Genomic DNA, 17,876 nt, shown 5'->3' with positions numbered 1-17,876 from the left:
TAATATCAGGATGTATGTAGGGGTGAAAGGGAGGAGGGATGGGAAGGGAGAGTCACAAGCGTCCCGCCTGTGCCATTCTCGGGGTTGTAATATTGCCGTGCTGAGCAAGCGGCGTTCCTCAGTGTGGTGGTGCCCTGCCAGCCTGCAGGAGAGGGGCAGAGGGGGGCAAATGGAGCTGGACCTGCATGGGCAGCCCTCGAGCCCCTGCCCTGCAAAATGTGCGTGTTTCTCTGCTCCCAGTGTGTGTCATTCGCCGGTCAGCTGTGTTTGATCTGGAAATTCCCCCGCCCTTCATCCACCAGTTCAGGATTAAACCTAGAGTTTTGTCCAGGTTTCATGACTTTAATCCATTTTCCCTGTCTGAATGAGCCCCGCTACGGTGTGGGGGTACCCTTACGTTTCCAGTGGGGGTCTCCTTGTGGAGGAGACTTTGTGATCCTGCCAGCTAAACCTACTTCTTGCAAAAGATGGGATGGCACAAGCCCTAGCGTAGCTGATCAAGGAGACGTTCCCCTTGCTGTCCTAGAGAAGAGAAGGGAGATAAGGAGAAATCTTTTATGGGATTTGCAAAGATTCTCCAGCACGGTGGAGGCTTCATGCTGATCATAATTGGTCTCTGGTCCCCCTGCCCCTGGGGATGGTAACTCAACTCAGGAGGTGGATCCTTCCATGTGTGAAAATGGCAAGCAATTAAAGTCGCTAGCAATTAAGTCCCAGAGTGTCTTCTGGTGAGGAGGTAGTTACGGGACCTCTTCTCCTGTAAGGTTGGTTTTACAAGGGCTGTTTTATTCATTGCCAGTGTGTGCTCTGTAATTGCACTTTGCCCATTATTTTTTTTACTGCCGTTGTGTATCCCTTGTACGTGCTGTAAGCGTTGCTATAAAATGGATATAGAAGGCTGTGGAAGGAATCCGTGGCTGGAAATACGTACGGGTGCTGTGCAGCGCTCTCCTGTGCTCCAGGGCGTCAGGGACTGGGACCAGTCCTGGGACTGACCACCAGTCCTGACCAGCACAAATCCGCAGAGGTTCCGCCACAGACCTCGCAAGCCCGTGGTCGAGTGGAGATGGCCTCCTGTGACATGGACGGACCTTCTTTAGGAGGGACCGTAAAGCTTCTTCCTTTGTCAATAAGCAGGATCTTTGGCTAAAAGCAGTTCCTTTCCGGCTAAAAATGTTTTTAACGCATTTATTTTGGCAAGTATGTATCCTCACAGACTTGCTCCTAAGAGAGTCTGAAAAATACCATTGACATGTTTTTCTGCGCGGCTGCTTTGTAGGCTTGGGAGATGCTGAGGTCACCCCGTAAGCATCTGCTAGTAAAAGCAAAAGCAGTTTCTCTCGCCTCCTCCCCACCAACAGCTTTACATGATGAAGATACAATTCCGACAATAGCCACATGTGGGGCTTGCTGGTTTTTGGGGTGCACCTGCCTTGTTATCGCTCATCGACTTTGCCCGTGTAGTGCTTCCCTCGGGGTCCCTCTTGTGTCACTGACCACCCTCGCACCATCTCACCTTTGGGTGCAACACCAAGACATAAACAGCTCGCTCTCCTGGGCAGGGTCGGTGCATAGGTTGACAATCAAAGGTGCTGGAAAGGTCTCCCTGAAACGCAGTCCTTGCCCCAAGAGAGAAAGGAGATGGAGTCCTTGCCCCGATGGAGAAAGGCTTCAGGCTTGGCTGGTCCAAAATGGGGGACTCGGGGGTTGGGGGGGCTCCTGGCACTGGGGGACAGGAGGGCTCGGGGCTGGAGGCACAACCACGGGCTGTGCCTGGAGAGAGGTGTACTCAAGTGCTCTGGGACAAACCGTGTCTCTTTGCACCCCAGCAGAGAGGGGGGAGCATACATCTTTTTGTTCCTCGTGGACCACAGAAAGTGCTGCTCAGCCCAGGTGGTCTGTTTAGATCTGGTTTGCGTCGCACAGTAGGACCCCGCTTGGCTGGGATGTGCTGGTGGTGCTTTCGTGCAAACAGCCAGCAGTGCTGGCACTGGTCTGGAAGCAGGCAGAAATATATATTTAGGTAGTTATTTGTTTTTATTGGCATGCGTTACATAGGATTGCAGCTGCTCAGGTACAGCAGAGAAACTGCTGCTCGGACTGCTAAAAGATTTCCTTGTGCTGCTTTGCTACAAGTTAAAAATGGGGGGTTTAAGGGTTTTAACAAAAGTTTTCCAAAGTTAGGCAATTGCAGAGCCTTGTGGGGATGTTGTTAAATACCGTGGGATGTGTCCCAGGTCGTTACGTCCCGGCTGTGATTTATCTTTACGCTCCCCGGGTGAGCGGTGCCACCTGCCCAGGGCGAACGTGCCCAGAGGGAGCTCGGCTTGGTTCGCTGGCTCCCTCCACGGTGGGTGCAAAACCCCTCTGCCTTGGTGCTGGGCTCGGCAGGGCACTGCTGCAGTTTTGAGCTGGCAGATGAGCTGTAAGAGCATCCTTCCTCCTTCCCAGCCCGCTGCTCACGCGTTCCTGGGGGAAGCGGGGCCATGGGGACATCCCACCGGGAGGGAGGGCTGCCCACGTCCCTGCCCAGAGATTGATTTTTCAGCCACGCTGTTTTCAAATCTAGTTTTCTTCTGAGTCAGAGAGCTGGGCCAAATCATTTTTTAGTGATTGGTTGTGCTGTTGCCCCAGAGGGTTTGGGGTTTTTTCCCTTTTTGAGAAAAATGTTTCTGGATTCCCCTTTTGATTTTATCCATCTGTTATCGTCAATGTGGAGCTGAAGTGAGGAGAAAATCATACCGCTTTCTTGAGCGAAGCATTGGTACATGAGAATTTTTAAAAAATGCGATAATGTGTTGAAACATAAAATTATATGAGCTGTTATTTTTTTGTCTCGTAGTCTCCAGAAATACTCGGTTCAGATTTGAGCTAAAGATAAAGCAGGGCATGCAGCTAACCCTTGGGCACTGTGCAGTGCACTGTGCTAAATGCTGTAAGTACTCTCCTGCAAAATCATCATCTTTGTGTTATCTGATGATGTAGCTTGCTGTTTCCCCACTGAATTTCTATCAGAATTAATCTTGTGAGAATTTTTGCAAGTTCCAGACCACAAATAAAAGCAAATAATAATTTTACAGAGGACATGTCTAAACTTTGGCACAGCATGAGGTGCTTCTTTCCAGAGATGAGTAATGTAACACAATAGTATGATTTTAATTAAATTCAGCAGCTTTTGGTATGCTCCGATGTGTCTTGTTCTGCAGGGAGAGAATTGATTCCATTCTGCTTTATAAGAATAAATAAGCGTGGTTTTCATCCATCTCACAGCACTTTACCAAAATCATTCCCTGACACTGTTCCCATTTCACAGATGGGAACCAAAACTCAGAGGTGCTGCCTGGGTCGAGAGCGGGGCTGGAGAAGCAGCTCCAAGTCACCTCTTTGCTCGTCCCTGGTCAGCTCGCAGCCGCCTCTCGGTACATCAGTAAATGAAATGCTGCTTTAATCTGCCTAATCCCACCAAAGCCGATGATGAATGCATTTTCAGTTGTATGTAAACATCTTGCAAACCCACATGGTTTTCTTTGGATGGCTTCGGGAGTGCTGTGCTGGTGAAGGCGTGCCGGCGTGCCCAGGGGACCCGCTACAGCTCCGGGGTGCCAGAAGTGATGGGCGACCCATGGGGACGGGGTGATGCCGTGCTCAGGGAGCGGCTTGCCATCCTGAAGAAAAAGAGGAGTTCGAAAAAAGGCGGAAAGGTTGGAGCTATCGAAAATGACGTGCTACGAACGGCCGAGGTCTGAGCCCTTCCCCTGGAGAAATGTATTTTGGGATTGAAGCAGCATTAAACCTCAGCAGCGGGACAGATGGACTCATCTGGAAGCACGGGAGCTGCAGCCAGCTGCGACCCCCCCACCCAAACTCACACGGAAAGCACAGCCTGAAGCCCAAAACCTCGGTGAAATCGTAGAGTCCCGTGGGTTTTCTTTGTATTGCCACGATATTTTCTTCAAAGCGGGGTTGTCGGAGGATCTCTACACCCAGCCATGGGTTTTGTGAGCTACTGCAAGGTGTAATTATGGTCTGTAGATACCGTGCTATGGAAATGTTTTTCTGCCAGATCCTGAGCCAGGAAGACTCAGCACAGCCCCATCCATCCCAGCAGAGCTGTAGAAGCTCCTTTGTGCCAGCTTGAGGCTCTGGTCCTTCCATTTATGAAGAAATCCCTCGCAGAAGGGGCAGCAGATGGGAGCAGCTCAGGTTTCACGGGTGTCACATACTCCACCTGCTTTTTAAAACACTGAAGTGTGATCGCTGGACTTAGGAAAATAGGGGGGGATTATCGTGCTGGTGTTGGGAGGCTGGAATCCCGCTCCCAGTAAGGGACAAGCCACCTCCTTTAGTCTCCTGTGGGTGCTTGCACAAGCCATGAAAACCTCCTTGCAGATCTGCCTGACAGATGATATCCACCGAGAGCGGCCTTGGATGGGAACACCTCTGTGGGACGGTGGGCAGCGAGTGGGACGATTGCACCCTGCCCACTTCTAACCAGGCTTTCTGTTCTCACGCCTGGTGTTTGACCCCAAGAAATCAGAATGGAAACCGGGAAAATAGAAAATAAATCATGCCGGATCCTCCCTGCTCTGTCACACATGGATTTGAGGCTAAGATGCTACCGTACAAAATTATCAGACTAAAGCTGACCCATCCCTGACCCTCTGTATTCTCAGTGACGGTATCACGGAGGTGAACAGCTGGCTTCAGTTGGCTGGGACGAGGCACCCAGATGCTGAAATATGTTCATAAATAAATAAATAAATCCTTCTGCTTATTGCTGTTAGAATTGCAGCCTACCTGGCTCTTCCCATTAAATAATTCAGAGGAGAGAGCAGCCAGGCAGTGCATCGAGCTGCTCCTTCTCCCCGCAGAGAGGATTACTGCGGGGGTGGCTGATGAGGATACGGCGTGGGATGGATCATGGGGTAACCCGAGTGACTGCTGAGAGTGAGGGAGGGGTTTTGCATTAGATGCCTCCTGAAATATTGATTGATTATCCCCCTGTGTGATGTACTCTGGCTCCAGGCTGCTCCTGCCTTGCTTTGCAAGAGCTCGTTGCGTTTGCAGGGTGCTGTGTGCTGTGCGTGTGCAAGCTCTCCGGCCCAGAAAGTAGCCTAAATGTTTTGTAAGATCAAGGGGGTGCTTTGCATCGCGTGTCGAGAACAATCATCTCCTCTAAGACTTGTCCTCAAGAGGAGAAGCTCACTCTAAACTCCATAACAAATTACTTGGTCTTTCCTTCTCTTTTAGGCTCTAAAACAAACACATCAGATTGATCCTACTTTCGTTCTCTTCTTTGATCTCTGGAAGCGATGCTGTTGAATGCTGTGGGGTTTGTCTGTGAAGAAGTCTACTCTGGGAGGTTTATTATCTCTAAGAGCCTGTTCCAGCGGTGTTTGATGTTGCTGGGGCTTTTGCTCTTCATCTAAGTGGGATCAGGCTTGCTGCAGCCCAGGCGCGGGCTGGGAGGATAAATGGCTCAGCAGGTGGTTTTTCATGACGGTGGAGTGAAAACCAAAGTCTAGTGCTTAACTAATGCTACTAAATAAGAGCCATTTTCAAATGAATTTAAATGAACTGGGATTTCTGCAAATCTGTTGGGTTTCAGCGAACTCAAAATACTTTACTCATTACTGTTGGGCATTCCCAGCTATAGCATTTAATACTGTGTATGGCGTTGCAATGCACCTGGAGATCTGTAACGATTTCCCAGGGAACCAGTAGCTTTTAGACCCCCTGACTTCCAATGTTTCTGCTCTTTTTTAAAAAAATAATGACATACACACTGGTCCCAAACAACGCGGTTGCTCTTGGGGAGCTCATGGCTGGAGAATGTGCAGCCCCATCATCCAGCCAGATGGAGATGCTTCTCCCTGCATGGTTGGGGCCAAGTCGATAATCTGCATGAAGGTGCCTAAATGCAAGTCCTGTGCTGGACCTGGATGTGTACAAGGGGAACCCCGGTGAGAAACAGTGGGTTATAAGTTCACGCGGTTGATTTTTCTTAGAGTTGCCTTGATGCGGATCTAGTGGGGCAGGAACGAGAGCAGGGCTCTTTTCCCCCCGGCCTCTCCCCACCACATCAAATCTGTTTCTGCAGCCAGCTCAAGTGGAAAATGTCACCCTGAGACGAGCCCGGCCCGCGGTGGGGAGCCACGAAGGTGATATGATGGGAAGCGGCAAAACCAGTAACACGGGGAATAATTGATGGGACAGGGCTGGGGTGGGCCTCCTGCCAGCACTGCCCTGACCACCCCTGGTGCCAGTGCGAGTCTAGGTAGAAAAGTGTTTAATATGTTTTTCTATAGCTGGCTGCTGGAGGTGCATCCTCATCGGCTCATTGCTGGAGGATTAATTTTTCCTACGTTCAGCGGAGAAAAATAATGTAAATGGATATATAAGGGAACTTAAGCCAAAAGTAGGGATATAGTTTAAATAACAGCTGTAATTAGAGAGGCTAAATTAAATGATGTTGTTGCACACGGGGCTTTTGGGGAAGAGCAAGGACCGTTTGGGCAAGAGCTGCCCAAAGCCCATGGCACGGTCCCATCCCTGGGTGACTTGTCCTGCAGTCTGGCACCCTGTTTTGGAGAAGGGGAGAGGAGCTGGGGAGGGAGGCACGAACAAAGGGCAAACCCGAGGCTTTCTCCAAAAAGCTGTCCTTCAGCTCCAGATTTTAGATGGTCCATTTAGTAATCCTCTCCTCGGTGTGACTTTCCTTCTAATTGCATTCTGTGCATCCTTATTTAGCCATTAGCTGCTCTTGCGGAGATACAGGTTATTAATTCCTCCCTTGCCCTGACTTTCACTCCGGTGCTTTACCGACGGTCAAGGTGAAGCTGGGAGGGCTGACGGAGCTGCCGTCTCCATGAAACTCTCATTAGAAAATATTTTTCCCTCTTTGCTGTCTCCTTGTCTTACATGGGGGGGTTTATCACAGGAACTGATTACACCTCAAGCCCAGATTTATGGTTGGAAATGTGTGCTTGTGATTTTACTATTCTTTATGGTTCTTTTACTTCTTTCTTTCTGGCATGGTGAGCACTGGAGAAGGAAATAGTCAGAGATTAAGAGCAGAAGATGCATGTAAAAGAAAGGAGGTCATGTCTTGTGGTGTATTTTTTTTTCTTTTTTTGTTATTATTTTTAACAAGCGGTGTTTAAACAGAGGTCACCTCTGATTTCTCCTTTCTTGCCGAAGCTGTGCAGGCTGGTGTAGCCCTGCGGCAGCGGCTGCTGTACCCCCTCGCCTGTCGGGGCTGAAGTCCGAGACCGGTTCCCGCGATCGGCTCAGCCATGTGCAGGAGGAGTTGGTGGCTTTTTTGTCTGCGCTTCATGTGGCTTTTGTATTTGTCACTAATCCCTAGGCGACAGCAGGGGAGAGGACATGCACGGAGACACGCACGTTTTGTAAAGATCCTGGGTGCCTCCTGCTCTCTCACTGCACCTTTATGCTTTGAAGTCTCTCTCCAAAACGGGCTTCTACCTGACATCTCGCGAACACATGGGCAGCTGTTTGTGCCAGATGTTGGGGTGTTGGGACGATCGCCCAGCGGCAACTGCTTTGCAGTGAGACTATGAGAGCAAGCACAGCCCCATCTGCTCTTCCCACCCATCGCTCTCGTCCCTCCCGTGTTGCAGCTTTACACGTGGGCATGGTTAGACGTGCCAACCTTGGGTGCTCCTTGGTTCCCGTGGGTTTGCATCTCCCGCAGAGGCACGGCAGCCCCGATAGCCGGTGGAGCGTGTAATTGTCCCGCTCTGTGGCTTGGTTCACCGTGGCTCTTTTCCCTCCTGGGCTCACCACCTGGCCGTGGTTTTAATTGAACTCGCCGCAGGTTTGAGCACTATTTCAAAACACTTGGTCTGAAGCTGCTCACCAAAGGAAGAGTGAAGTATAGCAGAGGAGGGAAGGCAAATTAATGCTAGAGACAGGATCCAAAAATAGCAAATTCGGGGGCTAGCCAGGCCATGTATTAAATCATTTAGGAGAGGCAATCTGTCGTGAAAGCGGGAGGGTGGGAGGGAGGAAGAAGAAATTGTTCTTGAGGGCAGTTAAAAGTTCACGTGTATCCAGCTTTGCTCCCTCACAGCATCAGCATCCCATCCCGTGTAGCTCTTAGCCTGGGGACCCCTGCCTGCCCTTGCCGTGACGCCCACGGGGGACGGACGGAGCCGCCCTGCTGCAGCCCACGTTCCCTGCGCTCCGGCTGAGACCAGCCCGTAGTCGCAGCCATAGTCGCAAGGTGCATCCAGCCCCAGCGGAGCTGTAGCCCACTGTGGCCCCGTGCCAGCAATAATACATTGCGTTTAATTAAAGCAGTATTTTTCATCTCCTTCATACATTATTTGGTTATTACTTCAGAATGAGCCAAGGAATTCTTGCTTACCCCCACTCTCTCTATTTCTCTTTTAATCCGCTTTTTCCCCCCCTTCCTTTTGCCCTTTTGGTGTCCTTTCCCTCATCCCCAGGGTTTTAACTTTTTTCAGCGATCACAGAGTTGTTAAGATGAGGAAGCCCAAGTTTTGTAAGGACTCACTCATTCCGGTGGGATCAGCTGCTTGCAGCGGTGGGAGATGCTGATGCGATGTGACTCCGTGTGCCCCGGCCGAGCGGGGCAGGAGCTCGCAGGTAGAAAGGCTCCATCACAGGTGGAGAAGAGGGTATTTGTCTCAATGAGTCCAACACCGGACTTCAATTAGATTTCTACTGAGCCGTTTGTGCAGCACCAGCACAGCGGGGAGCGGCGGCTCAGACACGGGGTCTCAGAGATGCTGTTAGACGATGCAGCTCCTCACTTTGGTCCTCAGATGGTGCCCAGCGGTGAACCAGCCTCACCACCTGGTTTCTGGTCCTGCCGTGCCAGCGCTGCCCGCGGGAAGCAGCGGAGATGATGTCCTCCTGGGAGCTAACGTCTCAATAGGGAAAAAAAAAAATGTATTTGCAATGAATGTTTTGTTCTGAAACACCCTCTGCTCAACTGGATGCTCGGGGCTGGGCTGAGTTCAACTGGGGCTGCAGGGGATCTGCTGCGAGGGGTGAGACACCAGTAACGCTGTCATTCCTCTCCTTCCCCAGGCCCTTCCCGTCGGAGGAGACCACGGAAAATGATGACGACGTATATCGGAGCTTGGAGGAGCTGGCGGAGTAAGTGGCCTCGCCTTCTCGTGGGGAGGGGACACGAAAAGGGAAAAGTTGCAATGTAGTTCCAGCAAAGACAGATAAAAATTGACAGCAGGGCTCGGAGAGCCGGGCCGGCTGCTTTGATCGTCTTGCCAGGAGATTTTTGTGCTCTTACAATAGTCCATCTTTTCCCATGTAGAGCCCTAGGAGACATCGCTTTTAATCGGGCTGAGTTTACGAGTGGCTCGGTGGGGGGCGAGGGGGGCCAAACCCACGGGGAGCCCCTCCGTACGCTAAATCCCATCGTTAGCTGCAAGACCCCGGGACGTAATTCATCCTCTGAGCCAACCGAAGCCAAGCCACTGGCTAGGACTGGGGTACCCATTGCTAACTCAGCGCTGGACCCCTGCCCCGTGGTGGTTTTGGGGCTGCGTGGGTGCTGGCACACGGGTCTGCATCCCCCGGGAGGGATTTTTTGGAGCCCGCTAGCTGACCCCAGGGCAATCCTTGGCAGGGGACCCAGCCTGCCTGTCGCTGGTGGCACGGTGGGATGCGGGGTGATGCTGCTGGGCTTTCTGTGTCTATATTTGTCTGGGTCTCTGGTGTCTGTGTTTTGCTGCCCACGGTGATGATATAACGGGCTTTTAAAAGCAACCTTCAACTACAACATATATGGTGAAACGCGGGCGCTATCGGAATTCGATGGCAGCGTTCCCGTCAGCCAGGGTTTTACTTATGAAGTGCAGTCTGTTTCATATGGAGGGAAAGTCTGTATGGGTGGATATGTGGCTTTATACAGTTAAATATTATTGTTCCACAACATAAATAATAAGGCTTCTTAATCCAATGAGTTCCTTATGGCTTCAGTTATTACAAAAGTAAATCATAAATTACTAGTCGAGGGAATGGAGTACCGTGGAATCCCCTGCTCGCGGTTTGCTCCCAGCAGCTACAGTTTAATAAAATTTTAACTTATAAAGGGATCCTTTCAAGAATAACATTTCCCCCTCCCTCCCCAAAGCTCTCAAAATCCCTTTAATATTGGGTTTTAAAATTCCTGTTTCTCACACATAGGCGTGCTTTTAATTGGAGAAAGGTTTGTGTGTGAACTCGCACACAAGCGTTGGGGAGGACGGCAGCCCTCTCCTCGAACCTGGGGTTTTGGCGCGGTGCGCTCAGAGCTCAGAGCAGGTTATTCGGTGTTGAAGATGGGTTCCCAGCTTTAATTTCTCTGCTGCCAGAGATGCAGCTCCCGCAGGGTGGAAACTTCCCAACCTGTTTTTCGGACCTTTGCTCGTGGCTGTGAAAGGGCTTTAGATACCCAAGTCCTGTGCTCAGGTGACTTAGAGGTTTATTTCTTATTCATAGCCCTGTTCTGTCCCAGATTGTCTCTAGCTGTTAACTTCTTTTTTCCCCATTCTTTGCAAAAGCCTCTTCTTTACCTCTTTAGTTAGGACCACTGGAGAAAGGCGCGTGTAAATCAGCATGGGGACATTGCACAAATTCCTTCACCCAGACCTGTGCTCCCAGCGCAGCCAGGCTGTGCATGGAAATCCAACCTACGAAATGGAGTTGTAATTCACCTGTAACTGTAAAAACCCCCGGAGAGCCCCTTAGCATGAGTGTTGCCGCTCCCGCTGCCTGGTGACACATCAGCAATAGTCCCCTTTTCTCCCTTGGACAAGGAGCGTCTCTCCGTGCTTGACAAGGAAACTTTCACTGGAAATTTGCCGGTCACAATGGTGCATACTGGGCACCAATGCTGGGTGCTGGCAAACCGCGGGACCGCATGAGAAAGCTCTTTCTTAGCTGCTGCCGATCTCCAAAGAGCTGAACAAGGGCGTCATTCACAAACTGGGAATGATTCAGTCCATCCAACATCTTTGCATTTAATATTGCTGATGATCCAGCAGCCTTGGGAAGATCTGAGTGCATCCGAAATGCTTTACTGGAGGCGAGGAAATGATTTTCGCAGCAAGCAGTGAAGTGACCCAACGTGTAGAAGGAACCACTACCAAAAAGCACAGCCAGGCATGGCAATCCTCCTTTTGCAGGAGAGACCCGTCCATCTCTGGGTGTTTTTTCCATGTTAATTCACTACATCTGTGCAGCTGAGTGATTCTTTTTGCCCTTTGGATCAATTTGGAGGGATGCACAGTTCAGTCTGTAAAACCAGTATGAAACGTGCTGCTGCAAGGGCTGGGGTGCAGGTGAGGAGGCACAATTCTGGTGGGCTCAGCACCCCCATGTCAACTCCCAAAGGGAGTTCTCTCTGGGCATTGTGCTGCTGGGATAAAAAGCTCATGATAAATATTGAACCGGTTCAAGCAAGGTGGTTTGGGTGCTGGTACAAGTGGGGGTTTGGAGAATTGTCAAAATGCTTAATTTCAACCTTAAGTACTTAAATGGAGCGGTTTGGTGTCCCCCATTTGAGATTTTAGCTGAATTCTTCTTCTGCAAAGTGTTCGAAATATAAACCTATTTGTGACGGAGGTGCAGATTTGGGAAGCAGAAGAAAACGGGCTTTGTCCCCGTTGTCCCCACGATGCTCTAAAGAGCGAAGACCTTCATCCCGGTGGGCAGCGAGGTCCCTCCTGGTGCGGAGGAGCCACCGCAGCCGGGGACAAAAGCCAGCACCGGGGCTGGGAGCGGATCGATAACAGTGCCACGAGGGCCGTTTACATGCGCTGCAGAAACAAGCTGTCTGCGTGCAAGCACGGGGTGGCCGCAGGGTGCTGGTGCGTATAAAGGATGTTCATGCCTTGATGAACCCATTGTGTTTTCACCTTTGGGGTATTGCAGAGATAATGCTGGGCTGCATGCAGCTCCCCGGCGCTGGGTCAGCCAGCCAGCAGATCAAGGCAGATAATTGCCTGGAAACAGCTATTTATTTAAAAAAAAAAAAAAAAAAAAAAAAGGCAAAACCCCCAAAACAAAAGAACAATTGGTGATGGAAAGGGCAAGGGAAACTAAAAGGGTATCAGGGGAGCTAGAAAGTTCTCAAATTCCCTATCTTCAGCCCGCTGGCCCCTCGGTTTGCTTTGCCTTTGGCCAGATGGCAGCCTGCAGAGAGCCCGGGCAGATGGCAAGGGCTGGCCAGTTTGCAAGTGGTGCCTGATCGATACTGGGAGGAGCAGTAAAGAGACGTTTGTCCTCTGCTGCCTGATTTATTTCAGCGTGCCCTAATGCCAGACCCTACAGCAGCAGCCGGTTTTGGGGGAGTTTGCCCAGGAAACGAGCAGGGCGCTGCAACGGCAACACGCGGGCACGTTTGCTGGAGCCTGCCCCCAAAAATCAAAGCGACCCTTGTCCTGATGAAGCTCCCGCGGGTCTGCAGGGGTGTGAGCTGCTGCTTTCCGTACGGCTACGGCTGCTGGCCACTGACGGCACTAGGCAGTTATCCACCTTACTGCTGAACATCTTCCCCACCGACTGCTTTTCCATCTCTCTTGATGGCTGTTTCAGCTGCCCCAAACCATTCTGGTACTTCTGAAGTTATACTTAACATTTAACCTAAATTTTCTCTGCTGCCACTTAAGCGCTCTCCAGTTATTTGGTCTCATTAAATTTATGAGAGCAATTAAGCCTGGTCCTCCGTACGGCACCAGAACCTTCTTAATCATGAACCTTCTGCACTTCACGGCGCTGTCCCTCGGCGCTGGCACGAAGCCCAGCAGGCTCGGTGGATTACATGTCGGGTGGGGTTTGGGTCGTTTGGTAGCTATTTGAAGAATTCAGAGTCAGGCAGAAGTGCTGTGAATGATTTGACATGAAACCTTCAATTTGCATAACTCTTACCTCCTTTTTTTCCTTTAAAAGTGACTTGCATTGAGGGGAGAAGTTGTAGCGTTGCAAAAAGGACAAAGAAAGTGTTTTAAGCAAAGCAGCTCCCTGCCAAACCCTGCGCTGGAGCCGGTGTGTGCCCCCGGAGGGGCTTCGTCCTGCAGGTCGGTGTCCCCCGGTCTTGTTTCGAGCTGCAGCTCGCTGGGCATTTATCCCCAACGAGACTATTGGCAGTAGTCGTGTATTTCCAAACCTTTCATCGTAGAGAAGGGGAGTTGCAGAAGATCTGCCTGGCCTCAATTTCTCAAGCGATGCACCTTGTTTGGGCCCAGACTCTGCCAACAGCCTGGCTCCTGCCAAGAGCTTCTTGTTGAAGTTTCTCCTACTTCTTTCACTGCTGTCACCAGTGTTGCCTCCTCGTATCTTCCAAAATAGTGATGTGATCAGCAGAATTCCTCAAGTGCATTAGAAAAAGTAATGAATAGAGAAGCCAAGGTGAGATGATAAGTTAGCTGCCACTTTTCTCATTATTTTTGCTGTGTTGGAAAAACCACGCACGCCAGCCAGTTAAATAAATGGCTTCGTGGTACAAGGCACTCGAGCCATAGCGCTGGTAAACGTGTCTTTTCTTCTTTGTCACCAGTAAAGATTTTTATATGTCCTGCTTGTGCCGTTTCTAGGATCATGTTAGTTGCTCTAACCGTGTGAGGCTCATTCCTGGGGTTATAACATTCCGCTTTGAATGGGGAACATAAGACCTGAGTAAAATAGATGGCAAAAGGCTTCTTTTGCTGTTTCCAGACACGTGTCTCCATCCAAGTGCAATGTGGCTAATTAAAACCCTGCAAGATCTCCAGTCCGACGGCTGCACATCTTGCACTCCTTCACCCTGAAACCTAAGCCTGCCAGATGTGCTGCAAATATAGGACTCTGCTTGTCCTCGTCTGACGGAGACCGTGAATGAAGGGGTTGGTCGGATGAACTGTCTATTTATAGCTGTAAGTGCAGAGTAAGAATGAGAAAGTGGAGGATTACTGGGGCGAAATGGAGCCTCGCAGCTGCTGGGCAGCTGTCTCGGGGACCCTGCAAATGCACTTCCAGCCTGGACCTGGCGGTGGGTCTGAGGTCTTCTGGCTCTTAACCTCAGCCACAGGGCTGGAAATTTGGGGTTGTCTTTTGGTTGTCTTATTTTAGCTCCTTCTCCCTCCTCCTCCTTTCTCTTTTCCTCTTCCCGGTGGTTCTGGCTCTTTCATCAGCGGAGCGAAAGCAGCGCCGTGGTTTGGACAGGGTTTTGGCACGGTGGGTTTGCCCTGAGGCTCGTCCTTGAATTCTTGAGGCTGGTACAAACTCATCAACTTCCCAGAGCAGCTTTTATGGATGAAGAGGTCCTTCAGTGGCCCTCGAGACCCTCAGAGCTTCCCCACTTACCTCCTCATCCACGGTGTCGTTGCAAACGTGGTGCGCAGCATTCCTGTAGCGTAGTGGACCTGCTGCAGACTATTTACTGGGACATCGTGGGTCCCCTGCACCCATCCCCTGGTGTGGGCAGCCCAGTCCGGAGCTCATCTTCTCCCAGAGCCCAAATGCAGCCTGTGCCCACTGTTTTGGCCCAGTGCTGCTCTCTGGAGGGCTGGTTCCCAGTGATGGGACCAGTGGGACCAGTGCCTTCACCCAGGGCAGTGAGGTTCTTCCTCAAACTAACTCAGCTTTGGCATCCTGGTTGGGGAGTTGGCACCTGGAGGTGCGGGGGGTCACGGAGGGATCCTGCCCTTCCCCAGCTGGCTCCTTCCCTGTCCCTGCCTGTCCCTTACTCCACAGCAGCAGCCTGGCATCGGTCCCTCTGTTAAGGGAGCTGCTCCTTGGCGTGGCCGCTGCCTGCTTGGGAGGGCATTGGCACAGAGCGGGCATTGCCAGGGAGGAAGAGCTCAGCCAAAAGCGCTGTTTCTGCCTGAAATTGCCTTAGATTTCTTGTATTCTTTTTGCTTTGAATGAGCTTTCCTGGCTAGGCAAGATGCTGCCAGCCCAAAGCTGGTTACATCCATCCTAATAACAGCAATTGCCAATGCTGGCGTTAACTCTGAAGGGCGGATAAAATCCCTTTCCCAAACCCAGAGCTGTCAATGAATCTCCTAATCCAGGCAGTAGATTGTAGGCTCTGATACCCACTGGTAACTCGCAGACTCTGCTGCTTTTATTGAAGGAGTAAATTGCTTTTCTTTGTGAAGAACAAGGTGAGGATCTGGCCTTCCTTGCTCAAATTGTTCAGTCTATGCGTGACATGCTTGGGATGCTGGATTTATTGCCTCCCACAGCAGGGGACCGCGCTAAACACAGCAAATACCTACCCTGCTTTCCCTCCCCTTATGGCATTTAGAATTTAGCGTGTTCTTAGGTTGCCACTGACTAAAATCATCCTGATACCTGTTCCCTTTTTGTGTGATGGGGTGGGTGTGCGTATTTTCAACTCTGACAGACAAAATGTGCGAGTCCGATGAAAATCAACACGTGCAAAGCAGCGGCGGCGGCAACAGCCATGTGCGCGCCAGCAAAGCTCGGCTGCTCGCCGGCTGCTCCGGGTGAGGCTAATCTGCATGTTTTACTGCTCTCCATAAAATCGGCAACCTCTGGTGTTTCTCAGAGATGTACTAGGAATGTGTTTTAATAAATAAGGGTCCGTTGGGCAAAGATATTGTGGGTTTAATACCACCATGGCTGTCAGGTTGGAGCATCTCTAGTGCCTCTCCCCTACGCTCCGCAATGGAGGTGTCTTTCTAGACGGCCCCAGGGCAAGGGAGTTGTCCCTATTTTTTGCCTCAGGCCAGAAATTGGAGATGCGAAGGGCTCCTACTGGTGTTGATGAGCAAGAACAAGTGGAGCAGCAGAGGCTTGGCCCCGTAGTTAGAGCAATGAGAGCCTCAAGGTGCTGTCAGGGTGTGGCCCCCCGTGATGGGTGCAGTGCTCGTGTCAGGTGGCTCTTGGCAGTTGCGTGGGCAAATTCGCTGTGTTGTCCCTCGGTAGGTGTTTCTGCCCCTTTCCTGGTGGCTCAGAGGAGCTCCGAGTAGGGCCAGGTCCTTGGGGCACCCCTCCTTCTCCAGGCTTGGTCCAGGCAGCCCATGATTTAGCAAAACTCCTTCAGCATCCCGCGCTGCTGCCTGGGTTTCTCACCGTGGTATCCTGGTGCGTGCCCGGCCGCGGTCCAGAGTTTGTGGCTCCTTGGTGGGAGAGAAAAGGAGGGTTTGTCCGGGCTGGGGGTGGGAAGTGCTGGGGTCTGAGGCTTGGATGTGGCGCCCGGTTGTGCTTGCGTGCAGGAGAGCGGGTCCAGATGATGCTCAGGATGCAGGGCTTCGCGGGGACACCTCAAGATGCTGTCTTCTCCTTCTGCACATAGCCTAAAAGAATTGCTAAGCACTCTTGCGGCTTAGCGTCACGCAAAGCCGGTTCTGCTCTGGCAGCAGCATCACCGCGGCACTCCTCATGGTCATATCATACCCAGCCGGGCTCGTGTTCGCGACATTAACCCGACCATACGTTTCCTAACGACCCTCGAGCCAGGGAAATGATGTATGGAGAGGCGGCCAGCAATCCGAGAGGTGCGGGCGGGAAGGGAAGATTAATCAGGAACCGGGACTTACTTGCTCTGGATAAGGAGCAGAGCTGAGAATATAAATATTGGTACAGATAATAACGGTGACGGCAACGCTTGGGAAGGGGAAGATGGATCACCAGCTATTAGTGGGCATTATTACAGCAGCTGCAATGCATCACTCTGGAAGAATGGGACGGATACATCATGCCAGTGTATTTATTTAAAACCCCCAAACTTTTATTAAATAAATCTGTTTTTAAAAATAGAAAGAACTGTATTTAGAAAAGAAATAAAGCCCAGTTTTGCAAACAGATGTGCTCTGCTGTTCCATGCTGTATAATATAGAGATGTCGAGTGTTACAGTTTGAGCAGAGTTTTACACCTGAATATATTGGTGTTTAATTAATACCCATGTTGAAAGAGAGCTCGTAAAATATGTGAACACTGTTTGATATTCCAGCGTTTCACACTGTCCTGATCCCGTGGGGTTGACTTCAGTGGGAGCCATTAGCAATCAGCACCTGTACATCTAAGCGCTAAAATTATTATTGTTAATTGGTATTTATTATGGGTTGAATTTTCAAAAGTGTTCTAAGACTTAGGAGCCCCTGGGGGCATTTGTAAAGGCTCAGTTGACAATTAAGTACCTGACGCCATCACCTTTAAATACAAGTTGGGCACTATGTCTCAGTGATGCCTTTAAAGCCTGTGCTTGCAGGGGCGTCTCCTAAGTGATATGGCCAGTTCTGAAAACATGACTTTTTTGCTGCTTACTTTATCTCAGATGTAAATATTATTATTGGGCTCTGCTCAGCACTGGGGCTTAGTATCACGGAGCTGAGCGTCTGGTGAGATTGCCGTATGGTGATCAGGAGAGTCTCCCCCTCCTCTCCTAGATTAAAAATCACCCAGTTGCCCATCAGGGCAGGGATTGTGCTTCGTGGGAGTCGGCGCATCACCCAAAGAAACTGGATCCAGAGCTTTTAAACCTGGACGTGGTGCCTGTGGCTAGTCCAGGCGTTGCTGCGGGTCCCTGCACAGCCCGGGGGGGTGGCTCAGCCCCGTCACGCTTCACCTCTCAGCGAAGCAGGGCTGGGATGCTTCTACCTACTGCATGGAGCCGTTGGGTGATTATTTAGTATTTGCTCACTGGTTTGAATTGATACGGGCTCCTACAGCAGTTTCAGCCCTAATGGGGGGAAGGGAGGTGGTTTCTTTGGCACGAAGGAAGCCTTTTTAAGTACGATCTAGTTAAAAGTCACTGACAGAATAGCTGTTCCTTGCCCTGAAGAGGAGAGGCAGGAGATGAACAGGGGGCTGTGGGCATCTTCAGAGGCAGGTGGAGCTGGACCCGGTTGCCTGCGGTGGCTCGGATGGTCCCGCT

The 17,876-nt window shown here is 50.9% G+C and overlaps 1 protein-coding gene across 3 annotated transcripts in view; it reads left to right on the top strand.

The window, feature by feature from the left end:
• VAV2 (vav guanine nucleotide exchange factor 2) overlaps positions 1 to 17,876 on the top strand; it is a 149,650-nt gene that overhangs the window by 102,045 nt on the left and 29,729 nt on the right. For all 3 annotated transcript variants that reach the window (XM_075054861.1, XM_075054863.1, XM_075054862.1), the window contains exon 4: positions 9,079 to 9,147. In XM_075054861.1, the coding sequence (XP_074910962.1) occupies positions 9,079 to 9,147 (69 nt within the window). The remainder of the gene's footprint in view (positions 1 to 9,078; positions 9,148 to 17,876) is intronic.

The sequence above is a fragment of the Buteo buteo genome, chromosome 23 (genome assembly GCF_964188355.1).
Source record: "Buteo buteo chromosome 23, bButBut1.hap1.1, whole genome shotgun sequence".
Classification (NCBI taxonomy): domain Eukaryota; kingdom Metazoa; phylum Chordata; class Aves; order Accipitriformes; family Accipitridae; genus Buteo; species Buteo buteo.
The sequence above is the reverse complement of the archived record's forward strand: the minus strand, read 5'-3'. Positions and strand labels throughout refer to the sequence as shown.